This window comes from Lethenteron reissneri, chromosome 4 (genome assembly GCF_015708825.2).
Source record: "Lethenteron reissneri isolate LAM-NWPU_2019-01 chromosome 4, ASM1570882v1, whole genome shotgun sequence".
In the NCBI taxonomy this organism is placed as follows: domain Eukaryota; kingdom Metazoa; phylum Chordata; class Hyperoartia; order Petromyzontiformes; family Petromyzontidae; genus Lethenteron; species Lethenteron reissneri.
In genome coordinates this window covers 8067309-8083764 of record NC_083782.1, presented here as the reverse complement: position 1 = coordinate 8083764, position 16456 = coordinate 8067309, and the positions used below count along the sequence as shown (strand labels likewise).

General features: G+C 48.0%; 1 protein-coding gene across 2 annotated transcripts in view; it reads right to left on the bottom strand.

The window, feature by feature from the left end:
* The window catches only part of LOC133350085 (cyclin-G-associated kinase-like), a 66229-nt gene that overhangs the window by 48450 nt on the left and 1323 nt on the right, over positions 1-16456 (bottom strand). The window contains exons 2-7 of one of the 2 annotated variants that reach the window (XM_061564089.1): positions 12923-12984; positions 11716-11775; positions 9086-9200; positions 8477-8619; positions 7405-7530; positions 6554-6643 (exon numbers count right to left, since the gene is read on the bottom strand). In XM_061564089.1, the coding sequence (XP_061420073.1) occupies positions 6554-6643; positions 7405-7530; positions 8477-8619; positions 9086-9200; positions 11716-11775; positions 12923-12984 (596 nt within the window). The remainder of the gene's footprint in view (positions 1-6553; positions 6644-7404; positions 7531-8476; positions 8620-9085; positions 9201-11715; positions 11776-12922; positions 12985-16456) is intronic. The other variant, XM_061564098.1, reaches the window with a different exon arrangement.

Below are 16456 nucleotides of genomic sequence, written 5' to 3'. Positions count from 1 at the left end.
CCACACCAGGATCGCAAACGGCTACCCGTACCCGGCCGGGTACGGGTAGCCGGGTATCGGGTAGGGTACGTGTATCGGGTACCCGGTTGCGACCTCTGGCGGACGCAGGGACGAAGGCGGTTGCCCCGCTACCGACGAGGCAACCCAGGCGGCAGGTCGATCGCCGTTCATCTTTTGGGCCGAGCACCTCGGTGCCGGATGCTGCAATCGAATCACCGGGCGATGCGCCCGACCTGGTTACATCTCGGAAGCTAAGCAGGGTTAAGCCTGCAGAGTGCTTGGATGGGTTAGGCGTCATGCATCAAGCCACCTGCTGGTACCAGCTGCTGCTGGGCTGCGTGGTGGACAACAGAGGGCAGTGCAGCCATGTTTGTTGATGCACTGTACCGAATCAAAATTCTCCCTTCCTTCACCAGCCCACTCTGCTGGGCGTGAAGTACAGTCAGATAACGACGACGACCCACGCGGCGCGGGGAGGACATCATCCAGCAGCGGATTAACCAAAGGCTGTACGTGTACCCCCGGTGGTTCAACGGATCGGTACAATGTGAAGTTATAATTTGACTTAAGAGTGGATTTAAATTTTGTCTTGTTTGTACCGTCACTATCGTTCTGTCTCAGCCATACCATTAGCCTCAAGGCATATGGGCATTACGGTAGTTTGCGTTTCATTTCCAGCCCTTTATTGGTCTAATGCCGTATGAAAAACTCTCTACCACACATCACAAATGCTTTTTTTACCATACTTCACAACAATGGTTATTGTGGATTGGCAAAGGAAGGTGGTACAGCACCGATGTTAGACATGGCCGGGAATCGAACTCGGGCAGCCCGGTTCAGAGAGCAGTGACCTAGCAAATCGAAACATTTGCATTACATGTAAATGAATGCAATTTTTTACTACAATGCTCATTTAAATAGCCATTTAGAATCTTTATACGTGGGGTGAATCACATGTGTCAATGTGACATAGGCACAATGGATGTCAGAGTCTCTAAGGGATAACAATATGCCCTTAATAACTATTCAGAATCACAGCCCGAGGGTGTAAAGGATAGATAAGCGTTCATCGTTGAGAGCGAAGCAACCTAAAGATTAACCACCAAGCGTGAAGCACAACAAAATTCTCAACTTATAATGACTGCAAAGCACAAAGTGCCGCAATGCCGAAGCCAAGCGACGCACAGCACCACCATACAGTAACCGACATTCATCTTAACCGCTGACAGCAGCACAGAGCTATTGGGCTCGCGCTCGACACACAACATCGCGCGCATGTTACAAACCGTTCACCGTAATCGAGGCAGATTTCGCAACGCGCTTTGACCGTTCGCCGGGGTGGGGAGGGGGGGGGGGCGGCGAGCGACGAGCCGAGAACGAAAACCCCCGGCGAGCGGCTACAGCCGCAGGACTGCCGTTGGCATCACGGCGGTGCGCGCAGCCGCAGTGTCCGTCGGTTGTTGTCGCGACGGATTTCCACCCGCCGACGCTTCGCTCACCGTGCGAACGGGGGGCAGGGCCGGGCGCCTTTCTCACGCCGGTACGTGATAAAAATACGCAACGCTTCCAAGGGCTGCCGCTGCTGCTGCTGCTGGCAACGCCGCCGCCGCCCTCCGCTACGCGAGAGGCATTTTTATTCGCGCCGGGGCCAACCGGCAGACGCGGTGCGACCTTTGTCTCAAGGATTTAATCCCGGCCACACCCACAGAGGGGGGTCACAGGGCAGCGGCAGATCATGTGATCCGATCGCATGGCTGAGCAGGAAACGCGTTCGATTGCTAATTAGGACGGAGCCCGTGCCAGACGCCCGGGCGTTGCACAATTAATTATCGGGTTTGTAAGAGTTTAAGAACGTGCACCAACCTCCTGTACTGGTGTCATGTCAGTGGGTGGAATAATGGCGCATGGTGGTTCGCATGCTGCGCTATGAGCCCAGCGACCAGTCAAATTCCCGGCCAGTGGCAAATGATGTCAGAACTGTTCCTGCCTCCCCCATCAACAACCAACCTTGACCAAAGTGGTGAAATATGGTCAACACACCCCCACCAACTGACACGGCATGGGGGCGCATTCATCCATCCGAATGAGAATGATTGGAATCATTCGTTTTATTTTTGGCATGTAATGATTCACCCTCCAAACACACCAATGCTTTGATGACTTGTCAAACATTGAGCATCACGACTGATTTTAAAGGAACAATTCTTCTATTTTCTCGCGTTCGCCTTCTCATCTGCCGTTTCTAAAATGTTCCGTCTCAACTGCATAGTTTCCTTCACTCCATTATCCTCCACGCTGCATTGGCATATCTGTTCGCACGAATTGTAAATAGTCCATTCTTCCACGCATTATCCAATGCACGTTATTATGGAGCTTAGAAACCCACCAAAATCTGCGAACCAATGCATTGTAACACGTTGTATATTGCAGTGACCGAGCGTGCAATAATCAGCATGCAAATGTCAACTCTTTGATGCATTGAGTTTCCAGTCAAGCCTTAGTAGTTGAATACATCATCCATTGTCTTTTCCCCCCATTTATTAAATCCTTTATATTAAATTCGCTTGCTTGCTTACGACCGTGCAAATCTTTGGGTCGTTTTTTAACCCACTTCCCGTGATCCAATCGAGGTGACATTTTCCACACAGACTCGTTGTGCGAGACAATTAATGTTCGTGAAATTTTTTTTCCAAAATTTTACACTTTTTAGGACAAAAATATTATATTTAATTACCAATTGCTTAATGGTGCAATGCAATCATCTGACCCATAGGTGGCAGCCATCTCAAGCCAGAGGACGAGAAGACTCTAGCCGCCACGCATATAAAGTATTTATAGTGAAAAACTTTGTTTTTACGGGTTATACTTGTTTTTTGTTTTATCCTGACCGTGCCGTCGGCGTCGTCGCCGCAGAGCGAAATCGGCGAGTTGGGTGCCTCTCGGCCCGGCCCCGAACCCCGCCCGAGTGTGCGGCGAGAGGAGCAGACGAAGCCTCCTCGCTCTCGCCCACTCTCCTCCCACGGGAGAAGCCACGCACGGCTGACGATGTAAAATAATCATAGTAGTAATGATAATAGTTAAATTTATAACGCGTGCAAATTTGCGGACGTAGTGGCCGCAACTCAGAGGCGCGGAGCCAAGCTCAGAGTCGCTCGAAAGCACGGTTATAGAGGTGAGTTTTTAAGTCTCTCTTGAAGGAGGCGATTGAGGTGATGCTGCCAATGTGCAGAGGGACGTCGTTCCAGACTGTTGGGGCTGCCACCGAGAAGCGGCGCATAGACGTGACCATCCTGGAACTTGGTATCAAGAGGAGGTCGTGAGTCGCGCTGCGCAGGCATCTGCCGTGTGCTGAGCTGCAAGTTGTCAATAATGAAGAAAGGTACGGCGGGCAGGCGGATATGAAGGCATTGTGGCAGAGGCAGGCGGTCTTGTATGTGACCCTACTGGCGATGGGGAGCCAGTTGAGAGCACGGAGACAAGCTAGTGAGTCGAGACGGGGATGAGTGTGGCCAATGACGACGCGTGCCAGGAGGTTGTTTTGTAGTCTTTGAAGTTTCTTTAGGTTGTCAGCGGAGGTCCGGACTAGGACGGAGCTGCAATAGTCAAGGCGAGACCCAACTATGCAACATGCCAATGTGTTGGCAATTTCAGTAGAGATGAGAGGACGTATGTGTCTGAGAGCCTTCAGGTGAAAGTTACATGAGCCGATGCTGACCGTGCTGTGGGCCCGCGGCCCCCGTCGCAAACGGTCGCCATTGTTCCAAGTTGGCTTGATGGACACGAAACAAATGACGTCGTGAGACGATAGGATCCATTCGGAAATGCGACCCTTTGTGTTAAGACAGCGGCCCACGGAAGCGGACATCGCGGAGCTAAATCTGAGATCCCTTCAAATGACCTCTGGACAGGACATGAATATACGTGTCCTGGTCTTGAGTGGGACAAAAAAAGGGAAATATTATTTTTTCAATCGAACCCAGGCCTTTTCATTTCAGTGTGCACATTTGGTATATGCAGAATTGTGATTGTCTGTCTTTGTGGCAGTGGTTCCTAAAATGTAGCAAGTTGGCACAGTAGGGGGGGTACAGCTGGTGCATCTACCAGTCAGACCTGGGTCTGTCCCGTGACTCCCTGTCAGCAAGCATTCTACATTTCAAGTGGCCTCAAAGTGCACCTGGCTTGGCACAGGCGCCATGGTGATGTCACCGTCACTTGGTGGCGAATGGCTGGTATTGTTATTGGATCGGTGGCAGTGGTGGTGCAGGGGTTAGCGCGCTACGCTATGAACCCGGTGACCCGAGGTCCATTCCCGCTCATGGCCAACACCAGTGACGATAATCTGAACCACTCCTGAGCCTCCCCTAAGTCGACTCTGCCTCAAATGAGTACCTGGTGTGATGTGCAAACATCGCCAGAAGGGAGACAAAGGCAGCTGGGTGTGGCGAAGGCCACCCACCACCTCGTGTGCCGTGTTGGCCTTCATAGGTGCTGCTCGCTAACAGTACTTGCCCCAACACAGTCTGTTAAGGCTCTACGGGGGAATATTTGTGTTTGTGCGCGTATGTGTGCTGTAGGAAGAATAGGTTTCATCCTGCAACTTCTCCACTTACACCTCCACCAATGTTTATACAAAGACAAAGCTCCCATGTATAGCCTTAAGAGGTCGGGTTTGTAGCGCAGCGGGCTAACCACTACACTATATGCACACACACACACACACACGTATATATACCCTACAATATGCAGCAACAATTCCCTCGGAACAGTTAAACAGAAGCTGAGTGGGACACGGTGAGGCACACACCGATACCCGCTATTCGCCACCACGACGCTTGTGCCAGGCCATGTGCACCTTGAGGCCACGTGAAGTGTCGAACGCCCGCTGGCACGAGGTCACGGGGCAGACCCAGCAGGTGCCACGGGTCGACTGACTGAGATGATTGGCTGATGCACCACCTGTGCCCCCTACTGTGCCAACTTGCTGTGCTTTAGCCACTCAGCGCTCCGCTCGTTGTTGTGAGCATCGCTCCTCCGCCCTCCATTGTTGCTGGAGGGCGACTGCCTCCAACTGCCCAGTAGCGTCCTTCACGAGCCTCCTCCACAGAGGCCGATCTTGACACCGCTGGTACTAGTCGGCGGCAAGTCCACTCAGCTCCACATCCTCCTGTACCACATCACTCCATCTCTTCTCTAGCCCGTACCGCGCCCGTTTAGTCCCCTCAATCAGGCCGAACAAAAGCTGTTTGGGCATGCGGTGATTGGGCATGCGGGCTACATGGCCCAGCCAACGCAGCCTTGCCTGCTGGAAGAGCTCACCGATGGGACTTTGTCCAGATCTTTCGAGGATTTGTGAGCTCCTCACACAATCCAGCCTGGTTAAACCCAGGATGGATCGTAGGCAGGCCAGCCTAAATGTTTCTAACCGGCGGAGATGTTCCATTAGGGGGGTCCACGTTTCGCAAGCGTAGAGAAGGGAGGGAATGACTGTGGCCGAGAAGACCTGAAGCTTTGTGTGGAACGACAGACCAGGTAGCTTCCACACAGCTTGACACAACCGATGAAAAGAAAATGCCGCTCGACTGATTCGGAGTGAGACCTCCGCTGTTAAACCGGAGCCGGTCATGAGCACAGGTATGGGAAACTCTCCACTCTCTCCACAACTGCCCCATCACCGATTGGGAGTTGTGGGGGTGGAGTGCCTGATGGTACAAAATACCAGCGCACACACACACCAGTTCCACAAGACCAAGCAACGATTGCACGCGGTAACCTCATCGCAGGAAGACTCGTCTGCGTAAAAAACATTTGCATGTACAACAAATACATATAAGGACGATTTATAAGCGTATGCGTTCACCAAGAAACGCTGTTGACCGCCAACATGGAGGATAAAAGCTTCAGGGTTTAATTCCAGAGCGCGTCGGGAATGGCTGCTTGCGCAAAGCGCAATCGTTGGTGCATCGTGCCGCACAAGTAAATACCCAGCCACGCGTAAACAGGAAGGGTGGGGAGAGAGGGAGGGTGGCTACAAGCCAGCAGTAAAACAAGGAAACTCGCGCTCATCACGAACACTGCCCCCAAAGGGGAACAGACAGAGGCAGTAAGTAGGCGACGTTTCGGACGATGGTCCTTCTTCACAGCAGTGTTGAGTTTGTGTTGGAATTTGTGTTTGTGCTACACAGACATGAGCTGTATGCGAGTGTGCGGGTCTCGATGTAAATCTATGGTTTTTTATGTAAATCTATGAATTGCAATGTGAGTCTACGTAAATCCATGGAGCTCTAAGTGAGTGCGGGTTTTTACGTAAATACATAGGCCGAAATCTACCTATTGATTTATATATGATTCTATAGGTCTCTGTGCAAGCTGTGTGTCTGTGAGCCTGCATCTCTCCGTGAGGCTGTGTGTCTCTGTGCGAGTCTAGGGGTTTCTACATGAATCTGTGGATCTCTATGCGAGTCTACGGGTCGATGCGCTGCTGCCGACGCAGTTATCGCAAAACTTTGACGTGGACACACGAGTACGTGAAGAGGCGTCACGTCGCGCAACTCACCCAGATGTCCTGCTTCTCTGTGATGGGAAGATTCGAATACAGATCGAGCATCTCCGGAGTCCGGTACATGGGAGTGGTGTTCCTCATGATCTAGACAGGAATACACGCGTTACGATGGTCTGACTTACGATATTTCGATCTTACGATGGCGATAGCGATACGACAAAATATTTTACATTTCGTGCGGCAGGCAAACGCAGCAGCGTACGAGGTACGATACTGTACTTCATCATCGTCATCCTCCTCTTCCGACAACTAAGTTAATGTAGCCATCAACAACCTAACATCGTTCAAGTATGCAGACGGACAGAATCTTGGTGAGCACAGTACAATACGATACGTTGCGATACGTTCAATGCATGTATGATACGTAGCTTTAGCGATTTTATTTTCGGGTTACCACGATACGATACGTTCAATGCATGTTAAAAGTTTTTATAGCAGATAGGATTGTTTCCTGAAAAAGACTTTCTTTAAATTGCAGTTCATATAGGTAGGCTAAGAACTTACCTTGTTTTTTTTACTTTACATTTTACTGTGCAATACAGTATTTTAATTAATACATACAGTATATAGTTTATACAGTACGGTAGTGTAAATTGCTCTGTTTTGCTAAATTATCACCATTCTTTAAGACTCCTGTGTAGGCTATAGGCCATCTTCGACTTACGATATTTTCGACTTACGATGGGGTCGTCGTAACGCATCTCCATCGTAAGTCGAGGACTACCTGTATTCACATCCACACTGATGTCGGGGGGAGAAGCCGGAGTCACGGCAACTGCACAGAGCGGTAACATTCTTGTGTATTCGTCGTATTTTGTTGGCGGGGGCGCGTCGGGGTAACCCACCTCCTCCTCCACCTCGGCGCGCTTCTGCGCCGACCAGCTGTAGTCCGGGTAGTGGCACACGGTCGTGGCGCTGCCAAAGTCGCACAGCTTCACGTTGCCCTGCGAGCTCAGCAGCAGGTTCTCCACCTGCAGAGGACAGCGCCGCGACATCTTGAATGCGACGCTACGACGATCGGTCACGGCGACGACGATTTGGCACGGCCAACGCAAATTCAATTCTAGGTAGTTGAGCCGTTCGGTTCAAAAACAGAATGAGATTGTGATTTGAAGAGGTGAAGAATCCACTTGGATCGCTCACAGACACGTGCAACCCTTCGTGTTGGAGAATGGCCCGTGGAAGCAGATTACAGAGCTACCTGAGAGCCCTACAAATAACTTGCGGTCCACACAGTACAAGACTGCAACTTTGCCACCTGCCATGCCACTGAGAGTGATGCCCATCACATGACAGCCAAACAGACATCATCATTCTCAGAGAAAGAACCGTGACAAATTAAGAACAGAAGAAATGGAATATGATCAGGGTTTTTTGACTGCACAAACAAAACATGCCCCAACAGTCTGTTAAAGGCTACACGGGGATGTTTGACTTTGTGGTAAGCGGAAGCGTAGATTTTCATTGCTAAAGCTATGGTCCATATTTGTTTTTGGGTAAAAACCGTTCATCACATTGCAATTGGATGTTTTGTTGTATATTAACAAGTGAAATGTAAGGCTTTTTTCGTTCAGTCATTGGCGACGAGACTGCTGCCATCCGATAAAATTTGAGAACCTCGTTTAAACACAGGTGACTTACAAGCGGGATTCACACACCCTGGATCTCAGAGGTACCACACGTTAGCTCTCTGAACTCCCCGCCTCCCGACCCCCTCTGACCTGATTTTGCGACTAAGTTGACGGGCCACACTGGACAGGGGGGAGAGCGTAGCGAGACAGACCCGAATCGACTCATCTCACGATGCCGATAAAAGAACTGCGATACATTTACAGACCGGTTTTTGTTTGTTTATAAACAACAGAGAAACCCGGAGTCCAGAGCCGACGTCGTCGGTCACCGTCCGCGCGAACGCACCTTGAGGTCTCGGTGGATGACAGGCGGCTTGAGGCGGTGGAGGTGCTGCACGGCGCGGCACGCCTGGTAGAACACCTTGATGATCGTGTTGCAGGGCACGGGGCCCCGCAGCTCGACGCGCTTCAGCCCGTCCGAGAGCTGACCTGCGAAGCGGCACGTGCGCGCTCGTGTGTGCCACTGCAACGGCACCGCAGCAGCAGCACGGGGACAGGCCGGCGCGGTGGCGACAATCCGTTTCCCCCGACTCGAGCGCATTTCTGTCTGGAGTTTGTGTGTTCACCCACCAGCCAATCCCAGCCGCCCCCACCGCTGTTCTGCAGGGTGTGTGCGCGCATGTACGAGTGTGTGAACGTGTGGAGCTTGTAAATTATTCCCCTATACCGGATAGGTTTCCTAAAGGTTCTCCGGTTTCCTCTGAAGGCTACAAAAAAAAACCATATAAACTAACTTCCATTGGTCAAAGTAATCATCGCTGCAAATGACTCCATTGAGATTACGCAGCAGCAGCATCCACATCGTCCCCCGACTGCGGAAACTTGGCAGGACCCTCCTGAGAAAGTGTCTTGAGACTCGGCGAGGCGACGCGTGAATTGTGCATCGGCGACGGACCTTTACAAAGCTCGGTGAGGATGAGGAACTCAGCTCTGCCCGTGTCGGACTCCTCTTTGCTGATGGAGGCTGCCGAGCTGAACTGCACAATGTTTGGATGCCCGGACACTTTTTTCTGGGTGCGCGGCAAGTTAAGTGCCACTCTTGATGGCATCAGCAGTTCCACACATTTCAGTACAACCGTGGCCACGGCATGAACAGGATAATCAGACAAACTGCACAATGCCGTGTGACGTTATGACAAGAACACGCGGTTGGTTTAATGCTTCGTCATTCTAGATTTGAAGCTTTCGTGACTGCAAGGATTCATATTCTTAGGTTTTTTCGGGAAAGTCACGTAGGTAAAAAATGTAAATTAATAAAAGTAAAATATTTTTTATTTATTTTACTTTTATTAATTTAAATTTTTTTACCTACGTGACTTTACCGAAAAAACCTAAGAATATAATGCTTTGTCAGTTTAACATGCTTACACAGCATCATCGAATTTCCGGTCTGATCCAGGGGTGGTGTGCCAAGGTATTTCAGTTTTATGATTTACACCAAATGTAGCCCACACGCAGCTTGAAATGTTATTGATATTGCTCATCTTCCAATCATACAAGTATTAAAAGCAATACGAAACAGAGGCGACAAAACACCTGCTAAAAGCACCGAAACATCACGAGCCAATTCAGGAGCGCGGAATCTAACATGACGGTCGGTACTTCTGCAGCGTAGAGCTGGGGGGCTGCACTGGCGCGCGACGTTGCCGCGTGGCCTGGAGACGCAGCTGGCAACAAGCCGGCACTGCTTTTCCGCTCACTCCAGCGAGTTTCGTCAGCGCAAGTTTATTATTTTTTCAACTTATAGGGTCCTCAACTGCCCCTCCCAGCACAAACTCCGTTACATGCGGGACACGGTATATCCCGCTCGTGTTATTTCGAGGTTACAGAGTATAACCGAACTCAGTCTATAAGGCTTTGTTACATATTTCAATGAATACTGATCATTAAATGGACAGTTTGCAGTGCAGCAGTTCGGGCTATTGATCAGCCAAGAGGCTCAAGAACAGGATATGCCACTTAACGCATCTTGTGTCTACTGTGAACACGAGGCACCCGCAATTTTAATCGCTGTGCTTTTTGAAAGTACAAGGGGAGGGCTGAGGTGACCGGGTGGCTCGGAGGTCAGAGCAATGAGCCAGCACCGTTGAGACGCTGGGTTCAGATCAGGGCAAGCTGCCTGCGATTAAACCAGGTTCTCAAGTGTCACGGGTTGATGGCCTCAGCCTAGTCGCCAATGAATCGTGGCGCCCCACAATGGCGAGATGTTAACTAACTCGCCAGGTGTACAGGAGGTCATGGGTTCGATCCCGACCCTGACAGCTGTATATTTGGAGTTTGCATGTTCTCCCCGTGGTGGCGTGGATTTATCTCCGGAACCTCCGGGTTTTCACTCCACATTTAAAACATGCGTTTAAGAGTATTTGGCTGCTATAAATTTCCACGCGATAAGCCATTTCATTGAGCTATCATTTGTGGCCAGATCGCTTCTGAAAAAGAGATATTTAGCTGAGTGGGCCTTACCTGGTAAAATAAAAATAGTTTCGTTTTAGACTTGCATAGAGACCCAAAGTCAGGCAGAGACCCACAGTCTCGCTCAGACCGAGTTACGATTCAATGGGGTCTCAAATTGATGGCTCTGGTCCAGTCAAAAGAGACCGCAGAAGAAACAACCTTGACATTAAATTTGGTTGTGTACTTAATTTGGATTGATTCCAACTCTCCCAAGAATTCAACGATTATCGGTTTACCTGTCATGGGATGGATATTACTCTCAAAATGCAGAGTGGGTGGGAAGGTTCTGCTCCCGACTGTGAGTAGACCTTAGGTCACTTGAAGGAATCTCAGAGGTCGCTGGCATGTAGCACGTTCAATAAAGGCGCTACATACACATCTAGATAAGGAAAGGATGCACTGCTCTGAGAGAAATCTGAATGGACACTTCATCTCATGAAATGTCAAATAAAAAACGAAACTCCAAGAGACCATGAAGGCAGAGATGCTGGAATGTAAATTACTTTCACTTCAACGAGTGGTAAATTGGCTTTGGCTTTTAACGTGTCAATTGAATGTGAACTCTGCACTTGTATTCAGGAAGCACTTTGAAAACACACGAGGGTACAGATACGAGACTCCATTCCTCCACTGTGAAGGTGAACGCCAGTTTCATCTGCCAAATCGCCACTTCGAATTTCACAATGACGTTCTGTAAGAAACGAGCAAAAACCTCTACATTTTACACTTTTTCAGGCAGGCACCGGTCGTGGCAAACCAAACTCGCAGTAGCGGTGGTTGCGGGGTGCTCAGATAACCGATTCAGTGTCAAGAGCATTGAGCCAGAACCTCCTGAGAGATCCTCCGTTCGACTCTGGGCAGCACCCGTGATGAAACTGGGTCCCGAAGTATTGCGAATTAAAAGTCTAATTTAGGGCACCAATGACCTCCCTGTACCCCACACCACCCCCCCATCCATTAGTGCAGTGCAGATGATAAGCTGTTGGAATTTGGCACTGACATCTGAACTTATCCTGAGCACACTGGACCACTCTAACCTCAAAACCGTCGGTGATAGCCAGCCAAGGATACCATCAGGTGCACCTCCTGAATGATAGCCTTGCTCCTCTCCTCTTCATCTGACAGCAGCCTCTGCAATGTGCAGACATCCATTCAAAACAGAGGCAAGGCAAGCTACGTTTATCCTGTTCAACCGAGGTGACAACTCAAAAGAGGCCAGAGTATTATGATTTACAAGAGTGACCGCCAGTGATCAAAATGAGCGTCAGTAAACTCGAGCAAGGGATTAACCACGTGGTGGCCAAGAGTGCGATGGCACAGTATAAGTAACATTTAAAAAAACTTTTTTTATCTCGCTTTAATTAAATGTACCGTACTAGTAATGGAAGAACTCCACGACTCCAGGAAGTGGCCCCGAAGCTTGCCAATTACAGCCAACGTCAGATTACCGTGGACAATTAGAGCCAAGCCGAAACATAACATATAAAAAATAATGTTTAAAATGTTTTTTTTAATGATAGAATATAGTATTGTCATCAGTATGACATAAGTATACCAAGTTTGCAGTCGATACCATATTGGGAAGTGGGTAAAAATTTAGTTACAAGATTTGAGGATACAACAATGGACAACAACAACAACAACAGACAGAGGTGAGTTAAATAAAAGCGTGTAAAAAGAACATACGAACAAAACCTAGTCGGGAAAAGTGACGCACTCGAATAGATTCTGTAATGCTTCAAATGTGCAAGTATCTCCAGAAGTATTTCAGATGTATTTAATTAACAGCTCTTATCTGTTTACCAGGGCCGTTCTCTAACACGGTTTATGCTCTGAAAAAGAACCACAGCCCAAAAGGTTCATTGAATATTTTTTTCCCATTTACGACTGCAGTGTTATTGACGACCGTGCCACATTTTCTAACACGGAGGGTTTGCACCGCCGCGCTAGAATTCCAAACGAATTATGCGTCTCATCAAGACGCCGCCGATTGCACAATCGGGAAATCACACAATTTCAACAAGAGCACATCTATTTTGATGTATTCGTATCTTTAGGCGCGGTCATGCTGAAGCGTTTTACAAAAATCTAATTGCACTGTAGATTTCAGGTAAAATTATGACGGAATAAAAATTTGGTTCAAAATGATTTCTAAACATGTTCTGGGGCACGACACCGATCGCACACTCACGATACGAGGAGGGGAGAGGATTTTTGGAAAAAGCCTTTAAGAAAAAAACAATGATTATGATTGAACTGAATACAAGTTTGGGTGCACCTTGAGGGCATACTCTTTGCCATTGCCGACATCCTGAGCTTCATAGACGAATGCAAAGCCTCCTGTGAACGCGAGAACACAACATCCGTTTAAAAATTAGCCGCTAAATCAACTGCCCATTCTTCCTTGAGAATAATTTTAGCCAACAGTACATCTCTGCAGATTTTCTCAAGAGGCACACACACACAAGGCAACAGTTCAGAGTCCTTTGGCATAAACAGGAATACCTTGAGCCAACCAGTTATGAAAAGACAAACGGAAAAGATATAATATTCAACAGGGTAAGAATATTGCACTAAAATGTAAATACAAAAATAAAAGTGATTTCTTGCTCAAATGATTGTTGCGGCAGTGCAATGCTCATGCCCTGTTTACAGCCCTGAGCCAGTGGTGGAAATGCCACATTGCTATGGCGGGGGCCAGTCTATCCAAAGAACAACCAGTTTACTTTCGATTTAAAGCTTTCGTGACTGCAGGGATTCATCTTATTGGTTCTTTCTGTAAAGTCACGTAGAATGGAAATAATAAAATAATAAAAATAAAACATAATAAAATAATTCTCACGACGTTTCGGCCACTACGCAAGCAGCCGTCCTCAGGTGGAGAAAAGGTCTGTCGAGGAGACAGAGTCATTCTACGTGACTTTACCGAAAGAACCAAGAAGACGGTTTACTTTCCCCACAAAGTAGTACTATTTTTAAATCCTTTATATTAAGTTCACTTGCTTGCTTGCTTGCTTAGGACCGTGCAAATCTTTCGGTCGTTTTTTAACCCACTTCCCGTGATCCAATCGAGCTGACATTTTCCACACAGACTCGTTGTGCCAGACAATTATTGTTCGTGAAAAAAAATTCCCTAAATTTTACACTTTTTAGGCAAAAAAAAATGTATTTTACATATATTCAAATATAACTAATTCATGGCTTTGGCTGAACGTCAGAGTGTAAGAGCCCAGAGCGTAACCCCTCCACAGGCCGTGGCGGAGTAGCGCAGTTGGTAGCACCCTCGCTTCCCATGCCAAAGGTCGCGGGATCGATCCCCGCGTCCTCCACAGGCGAATATATTTTTAAATCCTTTATATTAAGTTCGCTGCAATGCATATAAAGGATTTATAGTGAAAAACTTTGTTTTTACGGGTTATACTTATTTACACTTTCACCAACCCCCAGCCAGGATTTGAACTCATGCCGCCGGGTGTTAATCCACTGCTGGATGAAGGCTTCCCAACGGAATTAGAGCGTACATTAAAAACATGCATTTGGAGTGACCCGGTATGATGAGATCCGCGCGCCGATTAGCACAGTTGGCCACGTACGGTGCGAAATAAGTTCAGCATACGCGTGCATATGCTGCGGCAACTCCAAACCCCGCCGGGTGTTTGACCGGCTTTTAAAATCTCGCACATCTCATTCATTCGGTTGCGAAACTGGTTTCTGGCATTCCTTGGCAACGCCTTACTCATTCTGCCCGTTTACCTAAACCTCCCAATGACACGTCAGAGGCAGCATGTCAATGGGATGGGGTTTGGTGACTAGAGGCTAAGTTCACGGCCCTGAAAGCCACACAACGCCGCCGCTGTTGTGCGTATCAATGGCTGGCCACCGCTAGAAGCAACGAGCCCATTTGTTCGTCTTGTTCTACCGCTAACCATAAACCTGCATCGATCCCCGCCGCACCGAATCCTGATTGCCCTATCCTGACCTATCCCAACGTCTCATACCTCGAAACCCATATGGCGTATTCCGTATTCTTGTACAGGGAAATTGAGTTTTCAGGTGGTGGGAAGTTGTGGGATGAACGTTGACACTTATAATGGCACGGGGTGACCAACAATGTCTGAACTGGACTTTAATAAGGTAGGGTACTTATAAGCGACTTAGTCCGTACACTTAACCGCGGATTTATACCATCCCCACAGCTTCAGCCCACCGTCTGAGTTCCCACCCGTGATGGTCATCATTCCGGCTTTTGATCCTGACCCACAAATCCATTTCTCGACCCCCTGACCCTCACCCAATGTCTCCTCTAACCCCTAAACCTGACACCAATGTCTAACCCCGAGCCCGCGAACTCTCTCGTTCTAACCCAAAGTGACTCCAGCCCAACACCTATCATCACCCACATTCTCCCCCTAACCAAAGTTGTTATCATCTGTAACAAACCCAAAAAGCGCTTCAAAGCTCATCGGCTTTGTATATCACATTCCTGTCAACACCTTATCAGTGCCCTACCTTATTATAGACCAATTCAGACCTTATTGGTGATCCCGTGCCCTTATACATCTCAAAGTTCATCCTACAAAGTCCCATCACACGGAAGAAACACAAACAAATCGACAAAACACAAGTTTGTTCCCCGTATTGAAACGGCTGTACGCCGTACGAACCTCAAAACTCAATTTCACTGGACAAGAATACGGGGTAAACCGCATGGGTCGACAGGTATTATTGTGTAGTGTATAGTGTAGGATATAATAGTGTACTGTACTGTATAGTAGGGTATAGGAGTGTATAGTGCATACCTGTCAACCCCTTATCAGTGCTCTACATTACAGACGAACCCAGACCTTATTGGTGACCACGTAAATCCTATAAATCTCAACGTTCATCCCACAAAGTCCCATCAGGAGGGAGAAACACATTTGCTGCCCTGCATTGAGACGTCCTACGCCGTGTGGACATGAAAACTCAATGTCTCGGTTTCGATTTAAAGCTTTCGTGACTGCAGGGATTCATCTTCTTGGTTCTTTCGGTAAAGTCACGTAGAAGGGAAGTAATAAAATAATAAAAATAAAACATAACAAAAATAATTCTCACGAAGTTTCGGCCACAACGCAAGCAGCCGTCTTCAGGTGAAGAACAGGTCTGTCGGAAAGACAGCGTCTGAATGAGACCTGTTCTGAACGAGACTCTGTCTTTCCGACAGACCTGTTCTTCACCTGAGGACGGCTGCTTGCGTTGTGGCCGAAACGTCGTGAGAATTGTATTTTTTATTTTTTTATTTTATTACTTCCCTTCTACGTGACTTTACCGAAAGAACCAAGAAGATCAATGTCTCTGCACGAGAAGACCACACACAGAGGTAGGCCTCGGCAAGGCAAGGTAATTGTACCTTTTTTACCGGGTAAAAGGGGTAAAGGTAAAGGTGTCGACATGCCAACGGGTAAAGGTAAAGGGTAGGGTAAAAGGTAGGCTCGTTGCTTTTTACCTTTTACCTTACCTGCTAAAGGGTAAAATGTAGGGTAGAGTGATTGTATTGTGGTAAGGTAAAAGGTAGGGTAAAGGTAGGCTCGTTGCTTTTTAAATCCTTTATATTAAGTTCGCTCGCTTGCTTGCGTGCTTGCTTGCTTGCTTACGACCGTGCAAATCTTTGGGTCGTTTTCTAACCCACTTCCCGTGATCCAATCGAGCTGACATTTTGCACACAGACTCGTTGTGCGAGACAATTAATGTTCGTGAAAATTTTTTTCCAAAATTTTACACTGTTTAGGGAATTTTTTTTTATATTTAATTACCAATTGCTTAATACTGGCAG